This window comes from Phyllostomus hastatus, unplaced genomic scaffold, assembly GCF_019186645.2.
Source record: "Phyllostomus hastatus isolate PE091 unplaced genomic scaffold, TTU_PhHast_1.1 phas_scaffold_129, whole genome shotgun sequence".
In the NCBI taxonomy this organism is placed as follows: domain Eukaryota; kingdom Metazoa; phylum Chordata; class Mammalia; order Chiroptera; family Phyllostomidae; genus Phyllostomus; species Phyllostomus hastatus.
Window position 1 is genome coordinate 7,483,383 of NW_025334009.1, and position 16,963 is coordinate 7,500,345.

Sequence of the window (16,963 nt, forward strand, 5' to 3'; positions counted from 1 at the left end):
AGAAGTAGCCACAATTCGCTGATGTTTTCTTCGGGAGGCTTCCTGCTATTTTAAAGTTTATGCATAATTATGGAAACTCATGTACATGTATATGTGTATTTATATGACATGGGATAATACTGTTGCTATTTCTTTTTTTTTTTCTTTTGATGGGGGCTGTGGGATGAAAGTACTTGTTTTTCAGGAATTCTGTGAGCGTATAGAGGGAGAAATCAGTGGATAGCACATCTTTAACCTTTTGAAAATTAAAGTCTTTGAACAGCCCTGGTTGGTGTGGCTCAGTGGATTGAGCGCCAGCCTGCGTGCGATCCAAAGGGTTTCTGGTTCGATTCCCAGTCAGGGTGCATGCCTGGATTGCGGGCCAGGTCCTCAGTGTGGGGCTCGTGAGAGGCAACCACACACTGATGTTCCTCTCTCTATCTTTCTCCCATTCTTCCCCTCTGTCTAAAACAACAACACCAACAAAAACAAAAAATAAATAAAGTCTTCGAAAATATCCTATTTTAATTACACACACTTTTTACCCACTTTTAATGGTTGTTCTGTGTATTGTTTAATTTTGCCAATATTTCACCTCAAGTGTTCACTGACTCAACACCCTTTCCTAAAAGGGATCTGCTGATCGTGGACCAGGGCTGTCCACCTTTACCGGAAGCGAGGGCAAAGGCAGGAGAGCAAAGACAGGTGCCGGTCTCCGGAGGAAGATTCTGGGTGAAAGCGGCTGCAGCTTCCCACCTTTGATCGCGAGAAGGGTGATGAACGGGAGAGACACGTCCAGGCTCAACTTTGTTCTGGACCGATTTTCAAGGCCCCGCCTTCAGTACCTTGGACGGTCAGGTGGGCGATGGCGAGGGGGAAACTGAGGAAGACGGCCAACAGCAGCGAACAGAGGATTGAGAGGATCTAGACCGGCCACCTGGCCTGGCCTCGCGCACCTGCCGGGAAGATGCCATTGGGTAGATCAGGCAGGACTGGAGGAGACCTGTCCGCCTCCAGCGCCTTCTAGGCTCCGCGCGCCCGGCCAGAAAACTGCCCTCAGGTCTCGGACTGCTTGGTTGCATCCCTCTTCCTCGTGGACTTCACCTTCACCCCAACTGTTCCCTCGAGTAAAGGCACATAAAGCCTGCGAGCAAAGGGACAGGGGAGCTGAAGTGGCGCGGCGGAGAGGACCGCCTTGCGCACTCCACAAAGGACATAGCGGGAAAGACAGGCGTGGGGAGGTCTAGCATCTCCATATTGTTGCTTTTGAAACATGTAATCCATGCATTTTACTTTTTAATTACTTAATTTCTTATGGAGGTGAATTGACATATAACATTAAGTTTCAGGTCCTTTGTAACATAATGACTCGATATTTGTATATTATTGTTTTTAAAAAGCTTTTGGGTTTTGCACATAACATATGCATAAAAGTGTGGATCATTTTATCCATTTTAAGGTGAAAATTCACTGGCATTAAATACATGTATAGTGTCACCACTTGAAATTATAATATCTTCAACTTGCAGAATGCATTTATTTGCTCATATACTGGTTACTTCTGGTGCTAGCATTATGGCACGACTAAGACATGTTTTTGCAAGTATAATTAAAAAGAAAACATTTTGTTTGCAGTTTATTTCCCATAGTACACAGTGCACGAGGCTGTAAATGCTCAACTATCAATGTATGGGGAGAAAAAGAGCAAAATCGTTTTGTTGTTGTTGTTTTATTCTTATACAGGCCCCCTTTACTTATTTATTTTTCATTTAAATTTTACTTTTCAACGAACAGTTTCCATTCCATATTATTTTGTATTCGTTTCAGGTGTACAGCATGGTGGTACACCTTTATGCTTTTATATGCTTATGCTTATTATATGCTTTATAGAGTGTTTATATTATATGCTTTATAGAGTGTTCTTCCCCTTGAGAGTTCCAGGACCCACCTGGCAGCATCTATCGTTATTACCGCAAAGTCTTGTTTATTAGGATGATTGCTTTTCCGAAGGAAAGAGTAGAATGTAAAAAATACAGCTTGTTAAACAAATGTGAGGGGTATATCTAACCTGAAACCTTCCCTGTCTTCTGACTGGCTTAGGCTTGCAGAGTCCGGCTCTGCTCCCTAAGTTAACACTGGTGGGCAGAGGGGAATGCCTTCCTGTTTCAAACTGTCTTGCAGTTCATACTGAAAACTCATTAATAGTAGGGCAGTTGTCCCGCAAAGGAAGTGTCAAGGACTGTATTTAGCCATGTTTTGATTAAGGGAACTTCTCTCTGCTATACACACATGTGTATCTGTGTGAGCATTCAGGGACTGACCAGTGAGGCTGCTCTAGCATGTTAATGCTAAAGAAATCAGACATATTTTGGTTAAAAAAATAATCCTTCCTGTACGCTGGAAAGATGTGAATGTTTTGAAGATGAACCTCAGTGTGTTCTTTTTTTTTTTAAGATTTTATTTATTTATTTATTTTTAGAGAGGGGAAGGGAGGAAGAGAGAAGCGTCAATGTGTGGTTGCCTCTCAAGCGCCCCCTACTGGAGACCTGGCCCAAACTTAGGCATGTGCCCTGACTGGGAATCAAACCAGCAACCCTTTGCTTTGCAGGCCAGCACTCCATCCACTGAGCCACACCAGCCAGGGTGAACCTCAGTATGTTCTTAAAGGGGCACTGACAAAAGCATCAACAGTACGAATCAGGCTGGTGCATCTCTGCACACCACGCCCCTCTCCTTTCTCGGAGGGTGAATAAAAATTTTATTCTCTGTCAAAAAAAGTGCTTTTCGTTCTGCCCTTTTCCATGCTACCCACAGAGGTGTCCATGTGGGGTTGCTCTCGGTTCCCAGGTAAGTGAAAGGGACACTTTCACAATGTCCAGAGCCCTTGATGTCCTGCAAATGAAGAAGGAGTTTGTCCTCAAAGTCCTTGCAGCAGGATCCCAATTAGGAGGCACCGACCGAGACTTCCATGTGGGACAGGACACTTACAAAAGGAAAACTGACGGCATCCACACCAGGAATCTGGAGGGAACCTGGGAGAAGCTCCTCCTGGCAGCTCTAGAGCTGTGCCCAAGTTCAGGGCTGCCGCTGGAGCCACTCCTACTGCCGGCCACTTCACTCCCGGCGCCTTTGCTAACCAGGTCCAGGCAGTCTTCCGGGAGCCCCGGCGGTTACCGACCCCAGGGCGGACTACCGGCCTCTCACCGAGGCGTCCTGTGTTAACTGACCACTGCCCTGTGTCCCACAGACTCTCCTCTGTGCCATATGGATGTTGCCATCCCTTGCAACAACCGGGGGGCTCACTCAGGGGGTCTGATGTGGGTGCTGGCCCGGGAGTTGGGCACACTCCCGGCACCATCTCCCGAGAACACCCATGGGAGGTCCCGCCTGAGCTCTCCCTCTGCAGAGACCCTGAAGGGACTGAGAAGGAAGAGCAGGCCGCTGCTGAAGCGGCCGTGGCCAAGGGGGCATTTCGGGGTGGATGCATTGCTCCGGCGCCCAGGTTCACCACCGCTCAGCCTGAGGTCGCAGACTGGTGCCCTCTGGGCCCGCTCAGCGGTTTCCCACGGAAGGCTGGTCGGCAGCCCCCACTGCGCAGGCCACGGGATGGGGAGGAACCACCACTGATGCTCTTAAGCTCTTCTTCCACAAACTCTCAACAGAATGGGAATAAAGTTGATGGAACATAAACAGTTTCTCAAAAAGAAAGTACTAACTGTTCCACTGTTTAGGTTTTCTATGGCTCTAGGTGCCCGGGAAGTAGTAACCTGTAAGCAGCCTGTAACGGCCGAGAGTTGCGAGGGAGTACAATGCATACAGTAAACATAACTTCCCTTATTTTGCAGCTTCTAGTATTTTTTACGTCAGAAACAACCTGAAAGCACTTCCTCAGGTGAATTAGGATGGGTTCTACAGGATAGAATTTTTTTTAAAGATTTTATTTATTTATTTTTAGAGAGGGAAGGGAGGGAGACAGAGAGAGAGAGAGAGAGAAACATCAATGTGCAGTTGCTGGGGGCCGTGGCCTGCAACCCAGGCGTGTGCCCTGACTGGGAATCGAACCTGTGACACTTTGGTTCGCAGCCCGCACTCAATCCACTGAGCTACACCAGCCAGGGCAGGATAGAATTTTTGAGCTTTCACTTTCCCTTTCCTGATCTTAAACCCCTTCTTTTTCCTGCCTTTTTTATACTTCTTACCACCTGTCACCTTCTCACATATGTTTTACTTAGTTCATTGTCTGTCTTCCCACTAGCTCCTCAAGGCAGTGCTTTACGTCTGCTGTATTCACTGCTACGATCCTAGTGCCTGATACATAGCAGTTGCTCATTAAATGTTTGTTAAATTTTTGAAAGAATGAATCCCACTTGAAGATAACAATTGTCGGTATTTAATGTCCTCGATTCCCCAGTTAATCCTAAATACAGGGCGGGGCAAAAGTAGGCTTGCAGTTGACAGTATGCAAAACACCAAGTTCATTCTTGTTTCATTTATTAATTATTCCATCATTTTCCACATGAACCACTGTAAACACACTTTTGCCCCATCTTTTATTTAAGATAGAGATAAATCAGAAAAAAAAACCACACTAAGAACTCAGACTTCTACCATTCTGAATCATTGCAGACTTAACAGGGGGTTGCAGAACTGCACCGAGTCCCCTTCTCCTCTCACCCAGTTTGCGTTAGGTCACACCTTGTATAGCCCCAGTGCAGCACCAACAGGAGACATCAACAGGGGTTCAGTGTGAGTGGTGAGTCTGCAGCTTTAAGCAGAGTTGTCAGTGGCTGACTGTTGACCCTTGCATGCTAGGACTCCATCTGGAGTCCCTCATGTCCTTAGTTGTCATGTCTCCTTACTCTCCTTCCACGTGTTCCCCTTCCCCCGCTGTCCTCGTTTTCCATGATGCTGACACTTGGATGTGTTTCGGATTTGTAGTTTTAGGGTGACCACCCATTTGGTTTTCTGTTCGTTCTCTCCTGTTTGGGTTGAGAATGACGTTGAGTCCAATCACTGGTGATATCGACCTCATCCTGTGGTGTCTGCCAGATGTCACACTGTCAAGGCAGTGACTTTGTCTTTGGAATTGGCGAAGTATTTTGGGGAAGATAGCTGGAGACTCTGCATAGGAATGTCCTGCTTCTCCCTGGCTTTCACCAGTCAGCCAGCATTCTTGGTGGAGCTGGCCCGCAGCAGTTAATACTGCAGTGTTCCAGTGGTGACTTGCATTTCTGTGACTCCATCTGCTTTGATTCCCTGCAATTCTTTGTGAGGGAGCATTGTGCCCCACTCCCCTTTGCTTATCTGTTCGATTAGTTCTACCTGCCTGCGATGTTGGATGTGCGATTTTTTCTTTGGCTTACAATGCAGTGCCATTGTTGTTTATTTTGTTGCCTAACTTATTCTAGCTCTGGCCATCAGCAGCTCTTTCAGGTTGTTTGTGTCCCTGTGAGGTGTCCCCATCCCTTTTTGTGTCTTTCCCTGACTTTCTGGCCTCAGAAACTACTCCTCTGCCCGCCCTGGAATCAACCACTTCTCCACGGGCCCTGGTTCTGTGTATTAGAGACTGGTATTTAGGCATCAAGTTTTGGGCACTAGGTTTAAGCTCCTTTCTCAAATGAGATATTTGTGCAACTGCTATTTTATGATTTTAAACATGTACTGGAAAGGAAGTCTCTCTTTAGTGGTGATTACTGAGAAACTTGTTTGCTTATTATCCATATATAGGGTCAACCTATGTACCCTCACACTGGAAGGAAAACCATGAGAATAAGATACTTTTTAAGGAGGATTTTTTAAGGAAAACCGACAAAATTACATTGGGGGTAAGTTGAGAAGCAAAATGACATAAAGAAGAAAATACCTCTGAAAAACGGCCAGGTGACTGCTTGGGATTTTCCCCATTTTTCCCAGAGCATTTACTGTCACTGTGGGAATGAGAGTGGGTTAAGGTGCGACTCTTGCAGAGAAGAGACCTTATCCAGCTCACCTAGTTTACCATTTGCGGGCTCATGATTGTGATAGGATCTCAGCACATTAATGAATGAAGCTTTTCCTCTGTCTTCCAAAGCTAGTTGGGACAGGAGTGGACCTTGTCACATCAGGATACCTGAACTTACCTGAGCAGGTTCAGCTCATTGATCCCATCTGTTTCCCATGCTTTGGGTCTTTCATTCAATTTCAAAGGCCCATGAGGTCTTTAGCAATTTATCCATGTTCATGGTTTTGGATGCTGCACTCTTCTTTTTATTTTAAGGTTTATTTTATTCTCATTGAAGAGAGAAGGCAGCCAGGGGCGGGGGAGAGAAAGGAACATCGATAGGTTGCCTTCTGCACATACCCCGACTGGGGAGTCAAATCCACAACCTAGGTATATGCCCTGACTAGGAATCAAACCACCTACCAGTTTTCAGTTTGACCCAGGACATTCTACTGCACCCTCTGTGGAAAATTCACAGCACATGCAGGGGAACGCCTGGGTGGACGAGGGATGAGCGTCTGTGTGCGTGGAGCTGCCTGGGTCCTCGTGAACCCACTCTGCGGTACAGCCTTACTGGAGCCAAGGGCAGGGCTCATCCACTCAGATTTCTTTCCTCCCTCAGCTCCATGTGCTTCCCCTGCCCCTGCCCCTCCCCAAGTGGGCAGCTCAGGACACCAAGCAGCAGCAGCAGCTGTGCTTCGGATGGCCAGGCCCCAGGTGAGCTGGGTTCTTTGTGTCTTTCCTGAGTTCCTGAGTCTGTGGCCCAGGAAGAGCTAGAGCTCATCTGCGGGGCTCTGGCCCCTGCTGAGACTGCCCCTGTGGCTGCCCTGTCTCCTTGCTCCCCCTGGAGCTGGGGCCGCCTGCTGAGTTCATGGACTGTCTCTTGCCCCGGACTTGTCCTTTCAGATGTGTCATCCCAGCTTCTGGCCTCTCCACCCCTTTGCCCAGCAGGGCCCTTGCCCTGTGCTCTCAGCATCCCTGATGACCCTCTGCCCTTCGGGGGAGGGAGTGTCTCTGAGCGATGGAAGCTTGTCATTGCAGGGGTCTGCAGCGTACGAGTTCCCGTCTGCGGACTACACGGGGAGGAAGTGGAAAGGCCGGGCACCGAGTCAGAGAGCCCTGAACCAGAGCAGCATGCCAGAAACTTCCTGCAGCGTGGCCTCACTGGGTAATGAGTCTGTGCCTGGGAACCTAGCAGCTGCATCCTTCACGTTGTCTTTGCTGTATTTCTCTCCTTTTTTGACTTTTCATTATGAAAAGTTGCCCACATAGACAAAGCAGAACAGTATGATGACCCTCTCTGCTCCCATCATCCAGCTTTAATACTTGTCGCCATTCTCTGTACTTCATTCTGAATTGAGCTGGGGTGGTTTATGTAGAGTTTATATTTCTAAGGGATAGAGACCCACTCAAGTGATTTTAAGTAATGAGCCATGTTACTTACAATAAGGCTAAAGGGATGGGAAACTTGTACAAACTGACCAGGTAGACCAGACTTTGGGAAGCAGGGTCTTGTGGAGCCTGGGGAGCCTGGGAGCCTCAGCAACAAACGGAAATGAATTTTTATGCTGGTGTTGTGCTGGGAATGTCACTTAGCTGCTCCCTGCACATCTGTTTTCTTTTTTTAGTGATTGTGGTCACCCTGGGGTTAGCTGGGTTGTTTGGCCCAAGGCACGGCTGCCTCAGCTTCCCTGTGAGCGCAGACTGTGGTTTGACAGTTTCCTGGAAGTGGATGTCATGGGTCAGGGTCTCTGAAGGACAGGTCTAAGAAAGTAGTCAACTCTGGAGAAGTGGGCTGAGGAGTCATTTTGATCTCCGGCAAGGGGCCAGAGATCTTTAACTTTCCATGCCCTAAAATGGTGTAACGGCTGTGGTTCTGTTTAAGACAAAATGAACCAAAATTTTTGTGTTGAGATGACTGTGCTACTCTCCCTTCGACTTGCTTTTATATTGAAAAATTCTAGAATTAAAAAGCAAATATTCGACTGTTCAGTTTCTTTATGGTTCCAGACTATCGAGACATCAAAGACATATTTTGATTTATATTTCAAGTCACTGAACTCACAGTGGGGAGAACCCTTATGAATGCAGTGAATGTGGAGCGGCCCTTACCAGTCCAGTTCTACAGGGTCTGCAGGGGCCCTGGTCCCAGAGCTCTGCTGTCCCCATCAACACTTCTGAACCCATGGCTTCTCAAAATCTTGTCACTGTCCTGCTGTATCCGAATCCCTCCTTTTTTACATTTTTTTCTTATCATACACTCAGTAATGTAAATCTCCCTTCAATTCTCATGTTTGCCCACGCTGTTTCTCATATTTAACTTGAGGTGTTTGCTCTCACTGTGTCTCCCCAATGTCTTTGTTGAGAATCGTGGAACTATGTGATATCATGGTCGGTAAAGATCTTCAGAGATTATCGTTTGCAAAGGGCACAGAGCATCGCAGTGACCTCGGGAAGATCAAACAAGCTTTCTATCTGGTTTTTCTCGTACCTTTCCATTGCCAACCTCACTTGGCCGTGCTGACTCACCATCTGTCTGTCATCATGACTCTTCATCCACCCTCTTCCACCAACCTTCCCCACCTTTGTCTTTCTGTCCATGAACAAAAATTCGAGCTGTTTCTCATTTTCTCTCTTGTTCTCCATGTGTCACATCGTTCCTTACCCTGTAACGTGAAGGCTTTTTCAGGTACATGGACTCCTGATGATTCTGTTTCCTCAGTAGGACAAGAAGTGAGTAAAGCTTTTCTTCTTCTTCTTCTTTTTTTTTTTGGCATCAGGTGAGACTAGGATGGAGAAATGTGAGTTGCCTCCAGGGCAGGAAATGTCTGAAGGATCGGGGTCACCTGCTGGGACACCAGGAGGCCTATGTGGGGTGGAACCTGGGGCACCAGGAGCTGGAATTGCCTGTGAAGATGCTGTAGGGCAGCTCGAAGCACATCCCTCAGAGGAGGGAGGGAGCAGCCTGGAAAGCGGTTTCCTGGAAATGACTTGTGAGGATAAAAACAAATCCACAAAAGATGGATGTAATGGATGTAAAGAACCTGGGGATCATCAGAATCTATCTTCTAGGCCTGCAGGACAGCAGGTTATGAAGTCACAGAAATTCTATCAGTGTGATGAATGTGGCAAATCTTTCAATTGGAGCTCACACCTCACTGGCCATCAGAGAATCCACACTGGAGAGAAACCCTATGAGTGTATCGAGTGTGGCAAGACCTTCAGGCAGACCTCTCAGCTCATAGTTCACCTGAGAACCCACACAGGGGAAAAGCCCTATGAATGCAGCAAGTGTGGGAAGACCTACTGGCACAGCTCCCATCTCGTTCAACACCAGAGACACCATGATGGGGAGAAACCGTATACCTGCAATGAATGTGGAAAAGCCTTTGCTCAGAGTTCCCAACTCATTGACCACCAGAGGACCCATACTGGGGAGAAACCTTATGAATGCAGTGACTGTGGGGAGACCTTCATTCGGAGTAAAAGTCTTGTCCGACATCAGGTTCTACACACTGGTGAGAAACCCTATAAGTGTAACGAATGTGGGAAAGCTTTCTGTTCTAATAGAAATCTTACTGACCATCAGAGAATTCACACTGGGGAGAAGCCTTATGAGTGTTTTGAATGTGGCAAGACCTTCAGTCGGAACAAATGTCTTACCCGACATCAAAGTCTCCACACTGAGGAAAAGCCTTACAAGTGCAGGGAGTGTGGGAAAGCCTTCAGTCAGAACTCTCAGCTCGCCGACCATGAGCAAATTCATACTGGAGAAAAGCCTTTTGAATGCAGTGAGTGTGGGAAGGCATTCAGCCTGAGTAAATGTCTTATTCGACATCAGAGGCTTCACACAGGTGAAAAGCCCTATAAATGCAATGAGTGTGGAAAATCCTTCAATCAAAACTCACACCTCATCATACACCAGAGAATTCACACTGGCGAGAAACCTTATGAATGTAGTGAGTGTGGGAAGGTCTTCAGTTACAGCTCCAGTCTAATGGTACATCAGAGAACCCATACTGGGGAGAAACCCTACAAATGTAACAATTGTGGGAAAGCCTTTAGTGACAGCTCACAACTCATTGTGCACCAGAGAGTTCACACTGGCGAGAAACCCTATGAATGTGCTGAGTGTGGGAAAGCCTTCAGTCAGCGTTCCACTTTTAACCACCACCAGCGAACTCACACTGGAGAGAAGCAGTCAGGTGTGGCTCGGTCAGCTTCCTGAGGCCTAAGTATCCAAGACTGAGAGCAAGGCACTTGGCATTAAGCTTTCTTTGTAAGAAGGGTGTTTACTCTGCCCCCCTGCAGGAGCCATTAATGAAAGTGGGCCATCCTCTGAGTGCTGTCTGCTGGGTCATGAGGGTGGGAGAGTGGGGAACAGTGTGTTCCCTGCCCACCATTGTGGACGGATGGACTACACAATTCATGCACTTGTAGGGCTTTCCTTTTTTTGTTTGTTTGTTTAAAAATATAATTCCTTTCTTTGTTATGCATCCCATAATTGGCTTGTGTGCTTCTGAGGGATAGAAATTATATCTTTGTTATTCTCCTCCACCACCTTCATTTCCCAGGTTATAGAAAGACGTTCTCAAGACCTGTTCACTCTCTTTTTTTCTTTTGAATTTTTATGAGTTATTTGGGCCAAACTGACGACATGACAGAAACAAGATCTCAAATGCTCCTTTTTTTCTCTTGTCTTGGCTCTTTTGAAACTTTTATTTTAGTCTATACCCTCATCACTTGTTCACTACCTAGAAAACCTTTTCTTCTTCCTGTTGCTAATCTCTGCCCCTCAGAACCTTTATGATCCAGCTCATCTGTGAAAGACTTCCCTCTTGAAATGCTTCTTCCTTCCCCCTAAACTATTAACATGACTTCAATACTTTGAACTAGCCTGAGCTACAATTTAGAGTTGTTAAGTTGTCTTGTCAATGATTCACAACTTAATGCATATGTGTATACTTCCACACCAACTGAATGTAGGCTCTTTGAGGGTGGGTATGACATCTTATTTTTTTCATCATATAGATAATAATCTGCATGTACTAGTTAAATAAATAATTTAAAAAATTCAACTCTCCAGTGCCTTGGGCAAATTACATGCCCATTCTTAAATTGGGCATGAGCTTTCCTGCCACCTCTTGACCAAAAATTTTAAAGATGGCTGTCACAGGATATCATATGTAAAAGCCTCACTCTCATATTCTACATGTACACCTGGGAGACTTTTAAAATTTTTTTCATAACTTCTACTTGAACCAAAATTTTGAGGAAATGCCTGGAACCCCCAGGAGTCTTACTAGTGTTATTTTAGCATGAAAGAATAATATCATCCTGCTAATAGGTACTTTTCCTTGCTAACTGACTTTACGGCTGAACTAGCTGGTTCCACCTTGGTGCCTGAGTAAATGAGTGAAGAACTGCCTCAAATTTTAGTGCAAAGAAGATCTGACATTCCTGGCTGTGGCAAAAATGATTGAAAATCCCAGTGTAGCCCTAGCTGGTGTGGTTCAGTGGATCGAGTGCCGGCCTGTAGAGGAAGTGTCGCCATTCAGTTCCCTGCAAGGGCACATGCCTGGGTTTCAGGCCAGGTCCCCATTTGGGGGTGCATGAGAGAGGCAACTGGCCAAGAGATGTTTTTCTCCCACCTTGATGCTTCTCTCCCTCTCTTGCTCCCTCCTTTTCTTTCTCTCTAAAACATGAATAAATAAAATATTTAAAAGAATAAAATCCCAGTTAGAAACATTCTTGGAAGTTTGTATTCACATGATTTAGTTTGTTTAAAGATAATAGACTTATGCCCTGGCTGGCGTAGCTCAGTGGATTGAGCGCGGGCTGGGAACCAAAGTGTCCCAGGTTCAATTCCCAGCCAGGGTACTTGCCCGGGTTGCAGACCATAATCCCCAGCAACCGCACATTGATGTTTCTCTCTCTCTCTCTCTCTCTCTCTCTCTCTCTCTCTCTCTCTCTCTCTCTCTCTCTCTCCCTTCCCTCTCTAAAAATAAATAAATAAATAAAATCTAGAAAAAAATAAATACCTAGAGATTACACATTAAAAAAAAGATAATAGACTTAAATTTATCTGATTTCCTTATCAACTAGTTCTGTGTCCTGCAACTGCCATCTAAATTTAGGGTGAGATGTATACCCTTGTTTATTGTCATGTTCTGGACCATCTTTCATTCCCAGGGGTGTGAGAGGCAAGAATCTTTCCAGAGGATTTCCTCTCCTTCTGCAGTCATATATAAGACAGGATCCTGAACAACCTTTTTCCTCCTTGCAGTAATGCTCCGGTGCTGGAGACCTTTGTCTCTGCTGTTCACCCACTTCCTCTTAGCAGAACAATAGGATTGACGATGTGAGAAAGGGGGAAGAGGAAGTTAGAGGTACAGTGTTAGGTATGTACCCTGGAGGGAGGAGTTTTTGTGAACTGTGATTTATGTCTCAGAGACAATGAGGAGGAAAGGGAAGGGAGGTGAGGCTCAAGAAAATCAGAATTTAATGTGATTCTGGGGAAGGCATCTCAGATACAAAGAATGTTTATCGCGGGGGTCAAAAGAAAAAGATGTGAAACTAGCTTCATTTGGCATGTTAAATTACCTGGGCTGCATAATGAAATAAAAAAAAATAATAAACCTTAGGTTATATGTGTGTGAACAAGTGTTACTCATATAGGTAGTCTAGAAATTGAAGTTCATAGAAATTTGTCGGTATTGTCATTGTCTAGTTGTTAAATTATTGTATGCCACCAAAGTAACTAAATTTTCTTATAAATGTTTTTAACCATGGCCCTTTTTAAAATCTTTCAGTCACTTACAGACAGTTGCTGTGGTAAACTGATTTTCAGAGAGCTTAGTGAAAACGACTCTGATAAGTAGTCTGGAATACAGGATTTAGATAACTTTACGATCACTTTACCTAAACCAGTAAGGATTTCCAAAACTCTAATGGAAAAACTGGATTCACATAGAGCAAAAATAAATGACTTGGGATTAAATGAACTGATGAGAATGGTTATAAATTTTTGTTCTTTAATGTTTTGTTTCCAGGCTTAAGAAAATCTTTTTCTGTTTTATCTTAAGCTATATATGACTTACAGCACCTTGGTAAATTATACCTTTGTAAACAGAATTAAAACACTTATGTTTTTCTCCTTATCTCATCCTTTTGGAATTGTGAAACTTATGAAGTATTTTATTTTATTTTTTTAAGATTTTATTTATTTATTTTTAGAGAGGGAAGGGAAGGAGAGAGAGAGAGAGAGAGAGAGAGAGAGAGAGAGAGAGAAACATCAATGTGCGGTTTCTGGGGCCCGTGGCCTGCAGCCTAGGCATGTGCCCTGACTGGGAATTGAACCTGCGATGCCCAGTTCAAAGCCCGCGCTCAATCCACTGAGCTACGCCAGCCAGGGCTTTGAAGTATTTTATTTTTATGAAATATAGTCATTTGCACAAATTCAGTAAAAATCTATTTTCCTTATAACAGAACACAATTGTGAACATTGGTTATGTCACCAAAGCTTTGGAATATCATTTAAAAATGATGTGCATAAAATCAGGTATGACCATATAGTTTTAAGATACTAAGGTTGATTTTAAGGAACCAATAAAGTCCCCTGGAAGAATCTCCTGGTATCTTTCTTACTGGGTTCCAATACTTACTGGGTTACTCTGATACTACTCCTGGCAGCCCCAGGAATGTGAAGATGATAGCAGACTTGGGAGTTGGAAAATTTTAGTTTAAGTAATAGCTAATAAGCTTAGTAATCAATGCAAGTAAAAGCTATCATTCCGGAACTGAAGGTATGAGCCATCCTGACTCCAGGAGACCGTAAGCAGTTCCACCTTTGTGCCCCAGGAGGACTGCAAGCAATTCAAGATGATATCTGAGCTATTGTGCTCCAGGGTGAGATGACCACGGGCCATGACACAGCTAACGACCGCCACCCAGGTTGAGAATGCTGCAGTTTTTTTAATCCAATTAACTTCTCCCTCAACTCCAAACCCCCTACCTACACTTTGTTTCCCTTATAAAAGGGGCCATTTTAAAATGGAATTTAAGATGGTTCATTAGGATATAAACTTTCTCAGATCGCCGGCCATTTGAATAAAGCACCCATAATGATTCATCCCTGCTTATCGGGTTCAGTATGTGACAGGCAGCACGAATGCCAGTCTTTACTGGTTTCAAAGATACTTTGGAACTTTAAGAAAGAAGAATTTATTCAAGTCTATAGGTATCTCAGGCAACATCTGGCAAGTCCTTGGCTTGGCTTCCTGGCCTCAATAGGCTTTTAAGCCCAATCTGAGATTCCTTATGAAACGTTTGGGCAAAGCAGACTTAAAAAGCCTCCATGTCAATCACTACTCTTGTACTTATTTAAATAATCAAGCCAAGAATAAGAAGACTAAACTTATTTTGCTAACAAATTAATCTTATGTGATTATCTTTGCTAAACATTCGGATAATTTTAAAGAGAAAAATTATATTTCGGTAAAAGGCTATAACATACCCTCAGGAGTACCAAATTCTAGTCCAATTCATGGTCTCTGAGGTTTTGTTATCTACCTGTAAACCTGACTGGATCCTGAATTTTTTCTAGGTTTTTAAAATATATGGCTGCAACCCTTCAAACTAATCTTTTCCACTTTTTTCTCACGCTGCTGACTTGGAATCATTAAGAAGAAAGATTGCCCTTGACCCTCATTGAACGGGACCATCCTGGATCCTCTTCACTCCCTAGACAACAGCCAAACTTCAAGACCTTGACCCTTGGGTCCACATCTTCCGATTAAAAGGGGCCCCTGCAGACCCTTGGACTGGCACACCAGCTGGAGACGTAAAATTAACATGGATGAGAGAGGTTCTTCTGCAGAAGCAGAGGACACCTTGAGGTGGACAACTCTTCCAAGGTCACTGATCAAGATCTTCATCTCCAACATGAAAACTTTTATTCATTTTGTCTCTTTTTTGCTACTTGCTCTTTCTCTCTGTTAATGCACGAGGAAAGAGTGCTCCTTAACTCTGACAACTATCACTGCATCTGCCACCAAGGCCATTGCCACACAACAGAAGTCCCTAGGCTTTCCTCCTGGGGTGGTTTTAGAGAATAAAATTGCTTTAAGTTCTTTATTGACTGAACAAGCAGCAGTCTGTGCCATGGCAAGTATACCCTGTGGTACATGGATCTATGTCTCAGGTTCCATAGCAAATACAAGAAATTAACAAACCATTTAGCTGAAACAGGATGACACCTCTTCAGGTACATTATTTGGTATGCACTGGTCTAACCCATGGGGACCTTGGCTAAGGAGTATGCTTCCGTCTCTTGGTATTATGTGCCTCAAAGCCATCCCTCAGTCTCCCTGGTGTACTGTGTTCTCTCTAGGTCCTTAAATAATGTGTTTGCAGGTATCTGCAGTTTATCAAATGGTCTCACTGTGCTTGGAGAAAGAGAAACAAAGTGAACCATGAAGTAAACAGTGAAAACAGCTCTTCCCAAAATCTGGTATTAAAACCTCCAAGTTTCCTCAGTTTTGCAATGAGACAAGAATAGCTGAGAGCGATGCTAATGCCAAAATTTTGGTCACTCTTCCACGTATGAGAAGATGACAAAAAGGGGAGAATTGTTAGTCATCAAAGAGGCCATTAGACTGAGATGGCGCATTAGACACTTTTGTGGCTGCCCGAGCAAAATGAAAGCTAAGCTGAAGTCAATGCCTGTAATCGCCTTGAGGTTAAGAACAATGACCAATCACAACGGCCAGCTGGGCTCCCCCAGATAATGCAGACTTCTTTAGGCATGACGAGTCAAATAATTTGCTTTGCTTCCCCATCTCTATAAAAAGCCTTGTGCCCAGCTTCTGCTGATGGAGTGCCCCTGACCAATTGCAGTTTGGCACCACCTGGTTTGAATTGATGTTTGCTCAGATTACAATATTTTGCCATGTGTCATGCGCTCCCGTGTTCCCTGTGTATCCATATATTTGGCCCAAACTTCCAGGAAAAAAAATCTTTTGTTTTCATTTTTAATTTGATTATTTATTTATGTATGTATTTATGTATGTATTTATTTATGTTTAGAAACCGATTATTGTATTCCAGGGTATTATTTGGCATACAGATATCATTATTGCTTTCTAGAGTTACACTTTTAACACATAAATAGGAGAATTGCAAACATTTATATAGATATGGAATTAGTACTGCCCATGTATAATGCGCATCCTTATTTTTCCCTCAAACACTTGGGCCAAAAAAGTGCGCCTTATGCACGGCAAAATACGGTAAATTAAATGCGCCTCAATGGATGTTTTAAGACTACACAGTGTCGGTGATATTAAAGGGACATGGAAGCCATCATGCACGGCTAGTGAAAATACACTTAGTGTTCTGGTGAGAAATCTGCTGTTCCTTGGAGAATGGCGTGAACACTCCACTTGGACGCGTAAAGATAAAACTCGGAATCGGTCCCTTCAGTCCAGGATCCCTCAAGCCAGCAAGGGACAAGAGATCTATAACAACACGACTCTGGTGCCAGACGGCTGTAAGAAGTGTCCCACGTTCTCACGTTCGGTGGGACCCCCATAAACAGACAGCAAGTACATGACCTTCTTGCTGCCACTCTCTTGCTTTCTGTAACTGCTGTCCTCAGAACTGAGGCTCATACTGAGAGGAGGGAAACCGAGACTCCGGGAAATGCCTCGGCTGGCTTTCACGCACAAGCAGCAGCAACGGAAGCTATAAGGCTTGTGGCATTTGTGAATGAAATCCTTTCTGCTTTTGAAAAATGACCCCTTGTGGCCAGACTTTGCCTTTTGTTATCCTGGGGTTGCGGCGACGTGGCCACAGTCACTTCCTGAATCAGAGGAATCACAATGGGCAGACAGTGGTCGTGAACTTAGTCACGCCCGTGGGAGATTCAACATGGCTGCTTGGTTCTTCCAAGCTTCGTGGCAAAACCCATCTGGCTTTTCCATTCATTGACTCACAATGGTGCAG

The 16,963-nt window shown here is 44.6% G+C and overlaps 1 protein-coding gene and 1 long non-coding RNA gene across 2 annotated transcripts; both read left to right on the top strand.

The window, feature by feature from the left end:
• Window positions 1-6,576: 6,576 nt before the first annotated feature.
• LOC123830870 lies at window positions 6,577-8,758 on the top strand. The gene is made up of 3 exons (XR_006787819.1): window positions 6,577-6,676; window positions 7,001-7,127; window positions 8,740-8,758. It is a non-coding gene; the product is annotated as an uncharacterized LOC123830870 (long non-coding RNA).
• A 292-nt stretch (window positions 8,759-9,050) lies between these two features.
• Window positions 9,051-10,377, top strand: LOC123830736 (zinc finger protein with KRAB and SCAN domains 7-like). The gene has a single exon (XM_045857262.1). It carries the CDS (start codon window positions 9,051-9,053, stop codon window positions 10,185-10,187), a length of 1,137 nt encoding a protein of 378 aa, XP_045713218.1. The 3' UTR covers window positions 10,188-10,377.
• Window positions 10,378-16,963: the final 6,586 nt, after the last annotated feature.